Raw genomic sequence first — 18,043 nt, 5'->3', positions numbered from 1 at the left:
GGCTGCGGAGGACCCAGGGGCCGAGCGCCGAGACGCAGCCGTGAACTTGGGCGAGCGGACCCCGCGAGTGTGCGTGGGCGCCGCTGGACTCCGCTGCCGGCGGTGGGCGGGCGACCGAGCGAGTCCGGGGTTGCGCTCCGGGGACCTATTCCTTTGCCTTTTTCCGGGACCTGAAGTCCTGGTCCTCAGTGACCCGTGCTGTGGGGTGCTAGTGACCGCACCGCAAAGGCGGTCTTCGCGCTGACACGAGTGTAGTTGGTGTTGGTAAATGGTAAGGACTTTCAGAACGTATTCATTTTGTGTAGACCTGTTCATTTCACCATGCTTGGGCGTAGTTCGTAAGGCGTAAAGTAATGCTGGAGAAGTAAGATGTTTTTTTTTTCACTTTGCAAATTGTTCTGAGACCTTAAGAACAATGTAATGACTTAACACACTGGTTTTCTACCTTAAAAAAGCCCCACAACAACAATAACAACAAAAAGACCCTCCAAAAAATGATTTCTATCACTTTAAACCAGGCGGTTAAAAGGAAAAGTGGCAATACCGAACAGCTTACCTGAGCGCAGTTTTTATCGCTGCTCGGCGAGCTAACTCATGAACTCACTAAACAGCTTAGCCTAGAACTGTTATTTGAAATAATATTTAAACTTCTAAAGGCCTGGGACAGTTTCCCTCAGAGTCATCCCACGATTGGTAATTGATAACCACTTTTTCTGACACTGGCAGAAAATTATAAACATTTAAAGACGTATTGGCTAGTTTTGGGTGTGTTCAATTAAAAAGCCTAATATCACGATGATGCATTTTTATAATGGACAAATAATTAAGATTTCCATTGTATGACAATTAGAAGCCATTGTGATTCAAAAGGACTGAGGCATTCATAAATTGTGAATGAAGATGGAAACAATGATAAGGCTTATTCAGTGATTGGATACAGTCCTGTAGCTTTTTGGCTGACACATTTTTTATTGTTTATATTTTGTTTGGCATCTGAGTATGATTAAGTTAGATATGGCTATTTTAAGCAAGTAAACGTGCACTTTAATTTAGCAAAACTGGAAAAATAAATTGCTGAGTTATTTGTATTTTAAAAGCTATAAATGATGATAGTCAATGAATGTGATGAAACTTTCAGGTCCAGTGAATTGCCTTAGTTGTACAAGTTACCTTTACTATTCCGCATCAATAGGATATATATATTTTTTTTCTTTCTGGTAAACTCCAGCCATTTACATTCCTTTTACATCAGGATCAAATACAACACGTTGAAGTAGGCTTTTCATTCACAAAGCACTACTTCACTTCTTCTCACCTGTAAGGTTCTGAGCAATTGTTTTTTTCCTGAAATTATATTTCCAGTATTGGCTTTCTGGAAGCACTGATAGCAATTACATTGCATTTTTAGACTCCCCTAAGTATGTATCCAAAAGTCACTAGTTTTATCTTAACTTGAGTAAGTTAAAAAATACTATTGCAGCGTCCTGACATGGAATGTCTGGGGCATGCACAGTATAATCATTCAATTACCACATTAATATTCAAGGGTGCACACTTAAACTAATTCACAATGACTCATATTCTCTGCTATTTTTGTAATATACATCTGGGTTGATATATTAAAAATGTTTTGGGGATTTAAGGCCTATACCAGAGAAGGAATTTTAGCTTCAGCATTCTCACTTAACCACCTTCACAGGTGACTTTATAGGTGAGTGAGGTACTGCAAAAGTGAGGACGCACTGACACTCTTACTTTCCTATCAGATCAGTAGTTTAGTTTTATATTACAAGCACGTTAAACTGTAACAGAACGTGTTTTCAGACATGTAAATACAAAACAAAGTAACATTTTTAATTTTTTGAAAACTTGAGTGTCTCAGTTGCTGCAATAAAATACCTAGGTTTTATAAAGAAACTTGAAAGAAGCTACCAATGCAGTTGATTTTTAGCAAAATAAAATCATATGCTGTAATATCAGTGCATCAATACAAATTGGCATTTTTACATGAGAGTATATCAGATGTAAAAGGAAAATTGAAAACTATCAGACATGATTTAATATTTGCTTTTTTTGTAATATAACGTAAGTCCTTAGCAGTATAACTTCCAATTGGTATGATGACATTGAATTATTTTGTTATTGTTGTCATTCAAGTTCTTCAGGAACATTTTTTTTTCATGATTTATTGTTGTATAGTGATGATACACTAAGAACACCTAGTATTTACCCTCCCGCTCCTATATTGGTCTCATTTTTCCATCCCTTGCAAGGAAACTGTTGTTTCCATGGATAAAAATTAACATGCCTCGTCAAATTAGGCTGTTTCCTTTTATATTTGACATTGGTAACTTGGCTATTTTATCAATTCAGTTTAACTAAAAGAATCTTTGTAAGACAAAGGATTACTGAATGTTAGTGTATTTTAATAAAAAAATTTGAAAGAGCAGGCTTGCATATTATCTTAGTATAGAGCTTTTAGATCTTAAATAATTTTTGAAAATAATTTCTGTAATTGTCTAGTGCTAATCCATTGGAACATTTGAATACATGAACACTTTCTCTTTTCTTTTTTTGGTTTGGGTGAGGATGAGCTCCGTGTTCATGTACCTAAAGATCATTAAGAATATATGGCTACTCTGCATTAGAAAACAATTGTACTTGGAAGATGACAATTGAACATGTCAGTGCAAAAGTGTTTGTGACATATAGCCTGTTTCCACTTACAATCATTTTGGGGGGTATTTCCCCTTGTCAAATAGTCTTTAAATTTAAATACTAACAAAGCCCTAAAAGATACTAACAAGGCAAATTCACGGCCTGAAAAAGTTTGCTACTTCGACTTATCTATAAAGAAAAGTATACATTTGAAAAGAATATTTGGCTTATTGAGCAAATTCAAGTGAACCTTAAGAAACAGTGTTTTGTGTGCATTGGGTAAGAGTTTCCAAATTTAACCTTCAATTTTTCCTTCTGGTGCTTAAAATAATTTGTTAAAATTTTGAGATTTGTTACATGGTGTATGATGTTTTTGGTCCAATATTGAAACTCAAACGTATTTAATCAAACTATGTTTGACTTTTTAATAAGAACGAAATGTCACTGAACATAGTATTTAAGGACGAAAGTACTGAAGTATTATCGAATTGCTTAATATTTGTTGAAATAATATTGCCTTTTGAAAAGCATGGTAAGGGTAAAATGAGTGGAACAAAGCGCCCCCACGTACATTCTGAAGGTTTTACTTTCTGAGTGCGTATATGAATGTTCTTTAGTCGTATTAATAAATCATAGCAAAAAGTCATATCATAGGAAGCAAGTTTCTATAGTACATTTTAAGCCCACATTTCCTTGAGCAGGCTTTCCTTTTGCATATATTTTGAAGGAGAATAAGCAAAGTTTTTGTAGTTACAGTAAAGGCTGAAACCATGGCATCAGAAACTGTATGTAGATAGGGAGGTCTTATCATGGGCTGCGGTTGCTGTGAGCAGGACTGCCTTCCCACACAAAGAACAGATTGTGGTTTAACTCTTTCCCTGGCCTAGTTTAATGTGCTCACATAGTAACTGAATTGTTCAAATCTCTGCTGGAAACTACCGATCGGTTTAATGATTTCCTCTATGGCATTTGGTTATGCCTCATGCTGTGATGTAATCATCTGCATTCTGTATTGTTATAAAATTTTGATTCATACTCATTCTGCTGTAGGAACATTTTAGGACAGTATGTTAGAGCACTCGGTAACTACATTATTGAGGGGATGGGCCATAACACCTCTGCCGTGTCAAAATGGCAAACTCCTGACATGCTGCAGGCTTTAGCATTCAAACTTTTGAATTGCATCTTTAAAATACACTCATTGTTATATGGAATTTTTGGACACCCTCTTTGTTGCAGTGTCATGAGTTTACTTTCATCATCCTTACCTAATGGAATTATTCTGCCTGCTGGTTATTTAGAATTTATTCCATGCAGTTCAGGGTGACCAATGTGAGCATGTAAATTCTAACTTGGGATGTGATCAGGTAGAGAAAGTTACTTTGTTGTTGGGATGACAGTACAGTCAGTGTGATCAGAAAAATGTTTGCAGTGGAACCTCTCGTGTGCCTCAGACCTTGGTTCATTGCACACATATAGTGTGTGTACGTGGGACATGATGTTCTTTTTCCGAACAGCCTGGGCCTAAGCTTTTAAGATAAGTTTTACCTAAGCCAGGAAGTCCTGAAGCACTGACTGCATTTGGAAGTAACTTTAAATGTCTTCGGGTAGAATGATCTTCCATTCCTTACTGGCCCTCTCCTTTAAAAATAGTCTTTGATGAAACAGGCAGGAAACATGCAGGACCCGAAAGGTAAACTACTTAATTCAAGTGATGGGCACTGTTTAAATGTTCGCTTGTAGATTCTCTAGCCGACAAATATGCGCTCCCGAAGTCCTGTCAGATAATCCATCTGTGTGGCAAAAAAGTATTGTATGGATTCTACAAAAGCAGTGACTGCCCAGCAGCGCACTCCCGGTGTCACCCCGCTATCGCACGCGGAGACACAAAGAATGTGAAGTTGGTGCCAAGTTGCCATTTTTCATTGTTCGCCTCAGATTGATTTTTAAGGGATGTGGAATAATTGTCATACTCATGTGATCCATTAACAAATTAAGGGACTCGGTGGTGCTGCATATTCTATAGGAAAGCTACAGGAAGGACATTCGTGTAATTTCTGTTTTCAACTTTAAAAGTTCTATTTAAAAACTCAGGAGTGTGTGTCTGTGAGGGAGCATGGGAGGGCTTGGATGTGTGTGTGTGTGTGTGTGTGTGTGTGCGCGCGCGCGTGCGCTGGTGTTGGTGGTGCTGGGAGAAAATGCTCTGCTCAAAGTATGGAAACCGACTGTCCAGGACACTGATACGCCACGCTGTGTCCTTTGCCTACTTTTCTCACACTGTACCGGTTTCTCTAGTTACCACTTTTGGAATGGTGCTGTCTCAGTGTTGGAATGTTGGACGTTTGATAAGAAAATGGATCAAGTTTAATGGCGCATGCTCTTTGTGCCACCAGCAGCCTCTTGCTGAGAGCATGCTCCAAAGCGGGAACTGTGTGGCACTGCGCTGAGCATCTATATGCTTTGTGTTTCTGTGCCACAGAGAAGAGAAATGAACTGTGGCATCGCTCCTGCCTTCTGAACAGCTCTGCTCCCGATGAACAAAACAAAACAAAACAAAACAAAACAAACCTCCCTGTGTTCTTTGTGAAATGGTACTGAGTGGTGTTAGTTGCTCTCTCAAATACTTAAATATTAAATTAGGGGCCATGTACCTTGACTGCATATATTTTAAAGAAGGCAGAATGCATAGTCTTGGGGTAGGGATGAGGGGGGTGGGGCCAGAGTGAGAATACAAAATAAAACCTTATTTTCTTTGTAGGAGGGAGAATCAACTTGTGAATTTTGCTGAAGAGGGGGCAGCGTGGCATACTTTATTCTTGTCCTGCTATTCTGAGCATTTTGAATGAGAAAACAGTGCTATTTTCATGCATCACTTTTTACGCCAAATTGGGACTGGATTGTGGTCTAATTTTTGAGCACTTAAAATTAAACTGACTGTATACCTCTTCTTCTCCTACCCCGTCTTCCACAGGATGAATTTCACCCGTTCATCGAGGCGCTTCTTCCGCACGTCCGCGCTATCGCCTATACTTGGTTCAACCTGCAGGCTCGAAAACGCAAGTACTTTAAAAAGCACGAGAAGCGAATGTCAAAGGATGAAGAAAGAGCAGTCAAAGATGAGCTTCTTAGCGAAAAGCCTGAAATCAAACAGAAGTGGGCATCCAGGCTCCTGGCCAAGCTGCGGAAAGATATTCGCCAGGAGTACCGAGAGGACTTTGTGCTCACCGTGACTGGCAAAAAGCACCCGTGCTGTGTCTTATCCAACCCTGACCAGAAGGGTAAGATTAGGAGAATCGACTGCCTGCGACAGGCAGACAAGGTCTGGCGTCTGGATCTAGTCATGGTGATCCTGTTCAAAGGCATCCCTTTGGAAAGTACCGATGGAGAGCGGCTCATGAAATCCCCACATTGCACAAACCCAGCACTTTGTGTCCAGCCACATCATATCACAGTATCAGTTAAGGAGCTTGATTTGTTTTTGGCATACTACGTGCAGGAGCAAGGTAGGAGCAGATTGTTCTTTCTTCTAGCCCGGCAAACAGTGTCCACAAACCTCTGCATACAGAATCTCTGGCTTGGGTTCCCTGGTTCGCGAGGCCCGAAATCTCCTGTGCCCTCTCTTGGTGCAGTGGGTAGTGTGCCCACTGTCACCCACATGTCCACTGCCATGTGTGAGCCGTGCAGATAGACACGGGGCTTTTGTACCTCGATAGGCTTCCATACTTAAGGGGAGACTACAAAGACATGAGATTTTTCACGTGAATAGAGAGTAGTCTAAAAATTTAGCCGGTTTATTACACTAGGCTGTTACTCTAGTTTATTAAACTAGGCTTTCTGTGGTAGGCTACATTTCTTATATCTAGTCATCTTTTCCTGATTTGAAAATATAACCTTATGAATAGTGAAACTCTTTAATAATTATTGTATAAACCTCTTAACTACTGAGGTAGATGAAGTTTGTTTAGAATCTAGTGCTATTGCACTGCAAGTGGAATTAATGTTTACTATTGTGAAATGCATAAGGTAGCCACTATCAAAATGTGTATCTTACAGAGACCTTAATTTGCTTAATTTTAATATCTTAAGATCGACTTTTGATTGTGGATTATTCACCGTAGGCCTATTGGAATATCGTCTTTGTTTGAGTAATTTTTAATACTTTCCCAGAGTGACTTGGGAACGTTTTATATTGTTAGTTTTCTTGAATGTAAATTCATAAGACTTCCAAGGAGGAAAGTCACAGTTTCCCTTACAAAACACTGCAGAACAAAAACAGAAAGTAGACTGGTTACACTGGTTTAAAATAAATCTCAAGAAGAATGCAGGAACCACATACCATGGCCCTGTTTTAAAATACTCGATCAAGAAAGTGGTTTAAATGTTGCCCGAACACTTCAAAATAGGTAATGTTGTTGTTGAGTGTTTTTTGAGCTAATGAAATATGTTTCCGTATTATTTTTATTTTTCTTACTATATCTTGCTTAAGTAGGTGAGAATTTCTTTTCTTCAAATCATTGTGTCAAGAAATAGGTGACTGTATATTAGCAATAGTCCATGGTAAAACAGTTATTTAAAAAAAAAAAACAGCATGCCAGAAGTGGCCTGAAGTTTGAACTGCCACAGATGGTGGATCATTTCTGAACGTGGCCTGGTAGGAGTTAAAAACGGCCTACAGATAGCCAGGTGGCAAACAGTTATTTGATGTTCCTTCTGTAAGCGTGAGGTTTAATAAATTGTTATGTACTTTATTGTTATCCAAAAGAGTAACATATAGAAATTACTCTTTTGACTTCAAAATCAAGATACTTACTGTGTGCTTTCTGTGTTGATATTTCTGTGATACAATTTTAGAAATACTCTTAAGGGTAATTTGAAAATTTTGAGTCTGATTTTAAATAACGATGTGGGGCATCCCTCATTTGGAAACACTATATTTCCTTTAAAAACAAAGCATTGCTCTTACTGTTGCTATGTATTTATGAATAAAAGTCCAAATAATGATAGGGAAAACGTATTTTCATCCTGCCTGTCCTCAAATAAAAAGCTCATTAACACATGACACTTACTTTGATTGACAGCTGTCTAGGAGGTGACATTTTTAAGGTGGGCCGTGTATATGTGTTGCATTGAGTATGAATGTGCTGTAACTACGTTGTGAAAGTCCAGGCTGCAAGTCGAGTTTTAAAAAGTGGGTCACGTAACTTTTTAGTGTAGAGAGGGAGGATCTGAACTCTCTCGCTGCTGCCCACCTTTTAACTTGCTTGAAGGGTGGTCCTTGAGGTGTGCATGCACATATTTACTTTTGAGGCAGGCAGCCAAGTCTTTTAGCTTTGATGAACTGACAATGGAGAACGCATCCTTTGGATTTGTGAAGATAGATTTTAAAAAATGCATAAATGCCTCATAAATGGCACTATGGGGTTATGTTGATCATAAAGTTTCAAGCAACTCTTTGAGACCGTATTTTAAGATAGAACCTTGATTTTGCTGTTCTTTCAGCAACCTCTGTTGTGTGAGCCTTTCATTATTTTAAGCTGTGCATCTAATAATTTTATCTTCTGCTACCTGGCTGTGTGTCCTCTGAGTGAGATCTACCCAGATGTTAAATCTAAGGGCTCTTTCTTCAAAAAATTCACATCAGGGTGCTTTTGTGTTTTCTTTTTTTCAAAACATATCTTTTTCTTTGTCAATTGTAGTTTAATGACATCATTTTGCAGTGCCATTGATTAAAGAAGGCAGGCTTTTAAAAGATAGTAGTCAATCAGAGAGCTGCATTTCTTACATCGTAACTTCTTATTTATCTTTCTAAGTACATAAAAACCTACTTAAATCTGCTTCATACCTCAGACAAACAAGTATAAGGAAAAACATGAAAGAAAAATCAAAAAGGAAAAATGTAATGGTTGCAACGGAATGAGCAGCAAAATTACCTTCTCCCCTTTTTACTTTCTCTCTCTCTACTTCTAAACCATGAGGAGAAAAACATGAGAAAGAACAGAGAGAATGCCAAAGATGGTTGCCACTGGCACCAGGATTGGCATCAGACCCTCTTTGTTTAGCTCAGGATGCCTGTGATTTGTTCGTTGGCACCCGCATTGCAGTGTGGAGTGGTGTTACAATATATTGACAATTTCCAGATCTAGAAATGTCAATAGTCCTCTTGGTTATTTATACAAGATCACATACTGCATCTTGTCTAGAGGAGGAGATAAAGACCAATGTATAATGAAGTTCCATTGCTGACCAACTTCACATGTTTTTCTTTCTCCCTCTCTCTCCTTTGGTTCCATTTTTCTCCTTCAGCAACCTCATCTTTTCTGAAATGTGGAAAGAGTTACTAGAGCTTTGACATAAGATAGAGTGCTACATCTGCATCTGATATGGTGTTGGGAAAATGTAGACATTTTGAAATCATTTTTGATAGCGAGTTTATTAGACTTCTGCATCACCAGGCAGTATTTTCTTAAAGCTCAATGTCTTTGTTGCTCAGCTTCTGTGCATATAGTCTGGTTGACCGCATTTCAGCCCATTTTATTATTTCTCTACATTAGTAAAGGGTCATGTCTAATATAACTGTTTATGAAAGTATATGCCTTCCACTTTATCTAAAATGTACACATCGTTTGGGAGTAACTGTGTTTAAATCCATAAAATCATTTGATGTTATTGATTCAGAGGGCTGCGCTTCGGCTGTTTCGTTGCTACAAGAACCGCCATTTTGTTTGTGAAGTGCCAGGCGAAGGGGAAAAAAAAAGGCAGACACTGTGTTTGATGCCAATAATGGTTGCCAGTGGCACCGAGGTTGGCATCAGACCCTCTTTGTCTAGTTGCTGAATGCCTTTGATTCGTTGGTTGGCATCCGCATTGCAGTGGGCACACTGGAAAGTTTTTGACAATCCCTGAATGAAAGCTGCTTGCTTGTTTGCTGCAGCAAACCTTAGCTAATATAAAACCCTTCCTTTTTTTTTTTAGCTTTTTTTTTTTTAAAGATTGTGACAGATGAAAGGAAAAATAGCTGTAAGGTGGTCTCCATTTTCCCAAAGATAGTAGCGGTGTCCAGTGATTCTTGGGCAGGTGGTACCTATTCCCCATATTGTCTTTGTTACTGCAGTCATGAAAGCAAAGCAAAACAAAACAAAAACCAGGCAGGCCTGGCACAGCACACCTTCCTGGGACATACATGTTCTGTAGGATGCAGGGTATAGTGTGACAAGCGTGTGGAGGACATGCCAAGTGCATTGATGTGTTGTATCATGCATCCATTCTGACTATTGCTTTTAGTTACATCACTGCTGATTTCTTATGCAATGTTTAGTTCCCTCAGTTCCCACACATCCAAATTCTGTAGTAACGGTTGAGAGGAGCTTTCTTTCCTCTCTACTCAGTAATGTGTAAAAGTGTAAATGTGAAAAAAAATTAACGAGGAAACCTACATGTTAAGGTCTGATATAAATCATTCCTTCCTCCATTTCTCAATTCTGCGTGGAAATGTTGCCAGATTCTCAGTACCCAATTCTCCATACTAGGAAAAACAGTGAAAAGACTGAAATAATTTCGGTTGAAGTTTCCTAGGTAGTTAGCATTAATATTGCTTTCTGGTTAACCACCATTATCTCGTTAATTAATAAGAAGGATTAGCAGTTCTACCCAGAGGGCTGCACAGAAGGAGATCTGGCCTATGGGAGGCCTTGGGTTGGCAGACTGTGCCCTGTCTGAATGGAGAAGAGGTGGTGGGGAGGGTAGGGGTGGGGTGGGGGTAGGCATTCCCTGAGGCAAAGAAGAGTTTTGAAGAAAGGGAGAGGTAACAACACACTTCAAAAGTTTAAAGATCTCAAGAGATAGGAACTCCTGTCATGAAATGAACAGATCAGAGTTTAAACCAAGTTAGCCTACCGGGTTTTTGGACTGTACTTTGCACTCTCATTAAACATGTTTTGGAGTGCTACAGAGTTCAGTAACCTTGTTGCTATCGTAAACAACTAGCTTCCTTTAACCTCCTTGAGCTCTTAAAACTGGGATCTCTTGTTGGTTGGCCAATTTGGTCGTTTTACTGTTAAACGTTATAATAATTGAAGTATATGTTGAAGTATGTATGGAAAATGTGGTGTGTTTACAGAGGAAGTTGTAATCATGATTAAGGTTTTTGAAATAGACCCCTTCCTGCTTGGCACATGTCATTAGTGAGGAAGCTGACGCTAAGAATTATTCTCCTTCAGTTCCTGGGTTGCAGAATCCTTTGGGTAACAGTTATTTCTTTTTTCTTTTCATTTCAACGATTATTTCTTCATGAAAAGCTTAAGTAGATAATTGTTTGCGAGTTGACAACGCATTTTAACATTTTAATAAATTTCACTTCATTTGCAGGTATTTCCCATCATAGAGGAAGTAAGCTTTCCTAACTTGTTAAAATGAGGCTGCTCGGCAGGATGAGTCGGTGTGTTTGCCTTGTGAAATGCTCAGAGGGCGTGCAGTTTGTGTGCGGAAGAAACACTCCGTATGAATGTTTCATTTGGGGGACCCTGTTAGGTTTTCCCGTCCAGCACCCTGTCCTCGGCTGAACCTGTGACCTCCAGCGCTCATTGGTTTGCATTCTTGCGCACAGTTCACAAGATAAAGAAGGGCTCTTATTGGCCTGCCCTGCTTGTAGGCTTAATAAGACCTTCATGGGACCATGTACTGTAAGATAAGATACTTGGTAGTGTTCTCAGTGTTAAGAAGAAAAGTCTGAAGAATCCAGAAGTTCGCTCTCTGCCATGGTACCCTGTCATGAGATAGTTTTGCAAGACAGCTCAAGAGTTAAACCCTGAGGCCCTGCTTACCAGCTGGGAAAGCTTGGCAAGTGTGTTCTGATATGGCAAACTAAGCTGTTCGTTGCTGTTACTATGATCTCATTTTTCAAAGGGGGGGCACTCATTTGTTGCAATAATTACGATTTTCAGACATTTAAAACAGTATGTAGTAGGAAAGGTGAGTAAAACAAGCTACTGATAGCATTAGACATCATTTCCCACTTTATACCCTCTCCCCGTATTGTAGCACTCTAGATTTTGAAATAAAAATATTTAGTTTTTTTTTTTTTGCTTAGAGTTATAGATTTACTATACTGTGTCTCTTGTGTAGTAAAGTAACTTTATTGTTAAGGGCCAGTGGTAATCTGGGGGAGCTATGCATGACAGTGACAGGAGATGACGTGGGGTTGCTCTGCTAGACACAGTTGTGTACACAAGCGTGTACCTGGAGATTTAGAATCGGGCAGGACCCCCTTGGAGAAGCTATCGCCATTGCTCTAGTTCTTTTAATGTTTCTGTTTTCTGCAGTGCTACATGAGAAACACACCCAAACACAATATATATTTGTAAGAGATTTAATAGGAATTTTAAGTTTACTTAGTTGTTTTTCCCTAAATTTGGAATTTAGGAGGAAGCTGCCAAAAGGAAATTAAAGTTTTAATCCCCCATCAACTTTTTCCTTTCGAGTTTGGCACTCTCATTTGAAACAACAGTCCAAGATATGCAACTTGGTGAGGGCTTTCTTCTCACGACCATCCATCCTCCTGCCTTAAGCTGAAAACGTTGACTGGGAGGCTTCAAAAAAATTATTTGTTTCATGCCGGTCCTCCTCTTGCTGTCTCTGTTGATGGTTAGAATTTCAGCACCTGAAGAGGGAGGGACCCAAGGAGAGTGAGACTTCTCTGGAGGAATTCCTGCCAACTGACATAAGTTTTGATTTCTGTCATCACGGTGGCCTCCATGATAACTGACCTTATAACCAAAGGAATAATTCTTGCTTTATTTGAAACTAAGGTTTACGGAGAGTGGAAATAGCATAGGAAACACTCATTAAAATAAGCAATAATTAAATATCTGAGAATGATGGGCCAGAGCAGAGGGGATCCTTTCTCTGAAACTGGCTTTGGTTAATTGTTTCTCTGTAGTTTGTGAAAGCATAGTATTTTCCAGCGTGACGTTCACCAGTGTAGAACTTGTGCTACCCAAAGGACTTTCCAGTGTATGTACTGTGGCAGAGCAAGCAATTAGCCAGGGTAGTGTTCAAAGCAAGTTTTCCAGCTCTTTTCCCCCATCCTTGTGGAGGAAAAATAATTTTAGAAATCTCAAGGACTGGTGGTTACGCGATCGGAAACTCAAGTTATTACAGCAGCACGCCTCAGCGCCAAGCGTGGCAAGAAGAGACGCTTCCTCCTGATTATGTTCACTTTCCTGCGGCATCCTGGTATGCTGTCTCCTTTTAAAATAAATTCCTAGGTCCTTGAACTCTAATTATGTGATGTGGTTAATTTAACTGAATTCAGTTGTTAGGACTTGGCATAGAGAATAAATCATCAAATTGCAGAGAACTTGTGAAAACTAAATGCGTATAGTAAGGAGTGAGTTTGTGGGATTAGTTTGTATTAGACTGAACTTTACAGGATGTGAGACTAATAAGAGTTGAATGGTTGGGCTTTTTGGTTGCTACACTGTTCAGAAAATTGGAAGAAATGGCTCCCAATTAACCAATGAGGTGGGAAGACCTTGAGGCTGAATTGAAGGCCACTCATATTGAAAAAAAAAAACTCCTTAAAATTTGAATAAAGCAATATTCTAAGAAGGGAAAGCAAGCCGTCCATGTGCACAAATATATTGTTGACAATGAAACATATAGATAGACATATTTTCTCTGTTTATGATGATAAACAGGACAGAATTGATGAATCACAGACAAATTAAAGAACTCTGAATACAGACTGTATAACTGAAAATATGGAGTGATGGAGGAAGTGATTTTACTAGCTGAAAGTTGCCTGGAGGTTGTATATTTTCAGAATCCCATTTTAAGGCACTTGAGAGCACACAGTAAGTTATTGATTAAGCATGAATCAGTTGAAAAGGGACTTTTAAAACAAGTACAAAATAAAATAAGAAATGCCTTTGAATTAATGCTAAACATAAGCAGTTTAAAAATTCTAATTAGCTTCAATGTTTCTCAGAATAGGAAACTGAATAAATAGTGCTCTGATTTTTAAAATACATATATATTCTGCAAAGCTGTATAAAAGCATTTAACGAACACCAGTTAGTGCTAAGTAGTGCCAATGCATATTCCCATACTGAATGAAAGCAATTTTTTTTCAAAAAAACTGGACTTTATGTGTCTACATTGAAAAACACATGCAGAAATACATTAGTGCTAACAGGGACTGATAGAGCATTGGCTAGGTATCTAATTATGAGCACAAATGTTAAAAAAAGTTCTTTAAAAGGGTGTATTCTGTGATTCACTTGAGTGCAGGATTTATGTCTGTGTTAATAACATGAGTATGTCAATATGAAGCCTATACCCCTCTATTAGTGAATACTAAAGTGTGAAAAATGTTCCTGTTTAAGACAACTTGTATTTTATTATTCTGACATCTGCAGTTTCTGGATGGATTACCTTAAATTTGCTATGCTGTGTTAAAAGCCTTGTTTTATGAGGTCGGTCTCAGCTTCTGGCCTTGGTGTCAGGAACCCTGCTACGGGATGCAACTTGCCTTGTTAGGTTTAATTGACCAAAGCTGATGTGTTAAAACAATTCATTTGTGTGGTAACTTATGCCCTGGCTAAGTTGCTACCTGAATCCCTTGACCTTGACGTGTCTGGGTCATGAAATGGCTGCAAGCTGTTTGACCTTTGCATTGTGTAGTAATGTCACTGTTCCCTCTTATTCTTTTATGGTAATAGCTGACAAAAAGGCCCCAGCCCCTGCTTTACACGCCAGTAGATCCCAGGCGTCCTTCTGCAGTAGCTAGATTTCTGTGTGACGCTGTTTGGCTGGGGAAGGGGCTTTCTTTTGTTTGCTGACAGTGATGGGGACAAATTTTCAGCCCTCTTTGCTACCAGAGGAGAGGGATGGTGTGCTAGAATTTGGAAGGATTTGAATTTACTCTGCTTAGATTTTCAGTTTCAGTGTTTTATGATGATACATATCACGGTTTCCTTTTCCCCATTCTTCTGAGGTTGACTTTTCAGTCTTTAAGATTTATGATTTCCTTAATAATTACTTTTCAACATTTTCATCAGTTACAATAAAATATTGTTATTTCATAGGGTTAAAATGGTAAATTTAGTTACGTGTTTGGTTACTAACCTGTAAGTCCTAACAACCCACTTTTAAACTTCATGTTATAAATCTTTGTCTAGTATTGGAAAAATATGTAAACTAAACCTCAGGATAAAAACACATTTTTAAACATGAAAGTAGTGCGGTAGCTTTATGTATACCATCATATGATTTATATCATAAGTAAATATGGAAGTTTTATTTCTGAGGAGACGCCTGCCAGTATGTAAAATAACCATTTATTTTAATGAATATAGTTATTTTTCATGAATACCTGATGTGCAGAAATAGAGAATTTTATCTCCATCCTCTTGTGAAGCAGTGAAACAGTTTTCTTTTTAAAATGTTGGGAATGTCTTCTAAAATGTTAAAACATGGATATTTTTACCCTACCAAACGTTTCTTTGCCAAATATGACATTATAGTTCGTGATGTTTCCTATATTTGCCAGATTAAATATTTAAAATGCAAACTGTTGCATTTCATTTCTAAATTATTAGAGCAAAAAGGAGGTTTAAGTTAGAATGCGCATTTCCTTACTCGTGTGTCACATACGTGTGTACATGTGTGAGTACACTGACAGAGGAGGGCCAGTGTGGTACAGGCACTAGAACCAGGGAGAAAAGCAGCAGATTTTTGTCTTCTTATTTTTAAAATACCTGCAAATAGCAGGTGAGAGGTTTTCTTTTTGCTTTTTCTTTGGTTGTTGCTGTTCTAAACCATCCCCTCACCCCCAGTGAAGTTCCCGAGATGGAGGGATTTCAATACATCCAGAATTAATCATGTTAATAATGCAGTGTCCCAGAGGGCAGAGGAGTGAACTGAACCGAGTCTAGTCTTAGTCACTAGCCTCAGTATTCCTTTCCTATCCCACGCATGCAAGTGGAGGGTAGGAAAACTTCCTTTTTGCCTTTCTTCTCATTCCTTGGCCTCCCAGTAGCACTGCCAACCAGGAGATGGGTCATAGGGCATTGGTACTGTGGTTTGAAAACAACAGCTGGCCCCAAAGGGATTACAAAATCTCTGATTTTTCTCCAGTTATCTGCCTCGTTTTTCTCTTCAAAGACTTTTAAAGTCATATCACCTATGAAAAAGGTTAAGATCCTCCACCGTGGATAAGTGGTGGGTCCTGGTGTGTGTGTGTGGTTTGTTGCCAAGCTCGGAAAAGTGCAGTTAGAAAAAAAAGAGAGGTGAGGCTTAGCAATGGCAGGAATTCTTTAAGAAAGATGGCCTATTTATAGGAGAGTAAATGTTCTGTTTATTCTGTCATCTTCTGAATTTCGGATTTCTTTTGGAGTTGAACGTGTTTCACGCCCTCTCAGGTTTTGCAGAGCGTAGAAAGTTGACTTAGTTTGGACTGTTGTAATGAAATAATATGGACTGGATGGCTTATAAACACCAAAATTTACTTGTCGCCCTTCTGGAGGCTGGTGTCTGAGGTCAGAGTTCTGGCGTGGACGAGCTCTGCTAAGGGCTGAGGACTGCCTACCTCTCCTACATCCTCTCCTGGTGGGAGGGGAGTGAGGGCTCCTGGGGTCTCCTTTACAGGCACTCATCTCATTTATGAGAGTTCCATCACCCTCCTGACCAAATTTCAAAGACTCTGCTTCCTAGTATGATCACACTGAGAGTTATTATTTGAACCTAGGAGTTTTGGTGATACACAGACATTCAGACCATGACAGGAGATATGTGCCTAGAATGTGACATTTTGTATCTAACTCTTGCCCTTGACCGGCTTCCTGATTTTGGTTAACTCATTCACTCTCCATATGACTTGATCTTCTGTGTTATAGTTGTATAAAATGCCTACTTCATGGGCTATTTTAGGAATAAGTGACATGTGTACTTTATGTTAAACAGAAATAGTAATGTTAATAACCATTATTACTACATAGGAAGGAATATAGCATAGTCTAGACTTCAGAAAAATTACCCAATAGTGAAGAGAAGGAATGAGTGAATGTTGAACCACAGACCATCCATCAGGTAGTGTATATGCATCTCAGGTAATAAGGCATTTCAAAGGGAAAATAAAAGTCTTCCTTAGGGCGCTGTGTATAGATGTGATAGGCGAAAACTCAGTGTGCAGGCATAGGAAGTTAGCTAGTTGTACATAGTTTTCAAGCTTTTAAATTAGAATTACTGTACATTTTTAGAAATGCTTCATTTCTGATTTACCAGAAAATAATGTTCTCAGTCAATCTAAAAATATTTGAAAGGAAGAAATAACATAATTTTATTAGTGGCTGTCTACATAACTCAGCTTTGGTGTTGAATAAAGGATGTTCTAGTATAATTCACTGCACTCCAGTAAATCAAAATCTTCATGTATAAAAATTGAACTTGCCTGCATTAGAGAGAATTACACTTATATTTTAGCTGTGGTTGGACAGAAGTAGAGTGGGTAAGAGGAGCAAGGTGCTGGGTTATAGACTCCTTTTAAGTCAGAAAATGTCTTATTTAAAAGTGACCTTTGCCCGGGGCAAAATCTCAAATTGTTTAATTGGTTACATGAGTTGTTTTGATCTTATTGCCATTTAACTCTTCTCCTTTAAGTCAGTTTTTCCTGTTCCTCCTTTTTATGGATTTAAGAAAGTTAATTAAATGATCTCTAGGGGAAAGAAGTTATTATTTATTACACAGAGTGATTTCACTTGTACTGAGGATGATTGGCCACCAAGTGGGAGATGGTTAAAACATTCACTTCTCCCCAAACTTGGTTTGCAGTTGCAGTTTTGGAGTGCAGTGTCTGGGTAGTGACAGCTCTGAGCTCATGGAGCCGACTTTGTGTGTCAGGTGCTTGGGGAGCTAGCTAGCTGGTGCTTGGTTCTCCACAACCAGGGGATTGCACCCCTCATTCACTCTGCGCATCAAGTTTGGAAAGGGGAGAGCATAGCCTACATCTACCATCCCTAGAAGAGAAGTAATTTAAATCACATGTACACCAATGCAAAGTAAAAAAGCATCTTATTCCTGTATATGCTATAGCACTTTATAATAATATGTATCATATACCTAGGTGTTCTAGCTAGTAGTTAATAGGAAAAGTTATTTCACTGTTTATCTATTAGTTAAAGGGTAACTAGGATGTGCACAAGGCAAAATCAGAACATCGATTAGCTGCTTTAGATTCTGGCGTATAATTTTTAATAATCTGTGGCATGGTTTTTCTTTTTGAGAACACACTGGTGGTGTTATTCTGTTCATGTGATACACAAAAAAGAAAAACATGTATTTTGAAATTAAGGGCATCCAAAATCCTCTAATATATAAACTGGGTTGTTGC

The 18,043-nt window shown here is 38.7% G+C and overlaps 1 protein-coding gene across 8 annotated transcripts in view; it reads left to right on the top strand.

Annotated features, from left to right (window-relative positions):
• The window catches only part of Nfib (nuclear factor I/B), a 411,316-nt gene that overhangs the window by 196,615 nt on the left and 196,658 nt on the right, over positions 1-18,043 (top strand). For 6 of the 8 annotated variants that reach the window (XM_013516302.1, XM_013516300.1, XM_013516299.1 and 3 more), the window contains exon 2: positions 5,630-6,161. In XM_013516302.1, coding sequence (XP_013371756.1) covers positions 5,630-6,161 — 532 coding nt within the window. Of the gene's footprint in view, positions 1-247; positions 272-5,230; positions 5,250-5,629; positions 6,162-18,043 lie in introns of those variants that run through there. The other 2 variants (XM_005388695.2, XM_005388696.2) reach the window with 2 other exon arrangements.

Source organism: Chinchilla lanigera, unplaced genomic scaffold, assembly GCF_000276665.1.
Source record: "Chinchilla lanigera isolate Chin_1 unplaced genomic scaffold, ChiLan1.0 scaffold00033, whole genome shotgun sequence".
Lineage (NCBI taxonomy): Eukaryota > Metazoa > Chordata > Mammalia > Rodentia > Chinchillidae > Chinchilla > Chinchilla lanigera.
The sequence above is the reverse complement of the archived record's forward strand: the minus strand, read 5'-3'. Positions and strand labels throughout refer to the sequence as shown.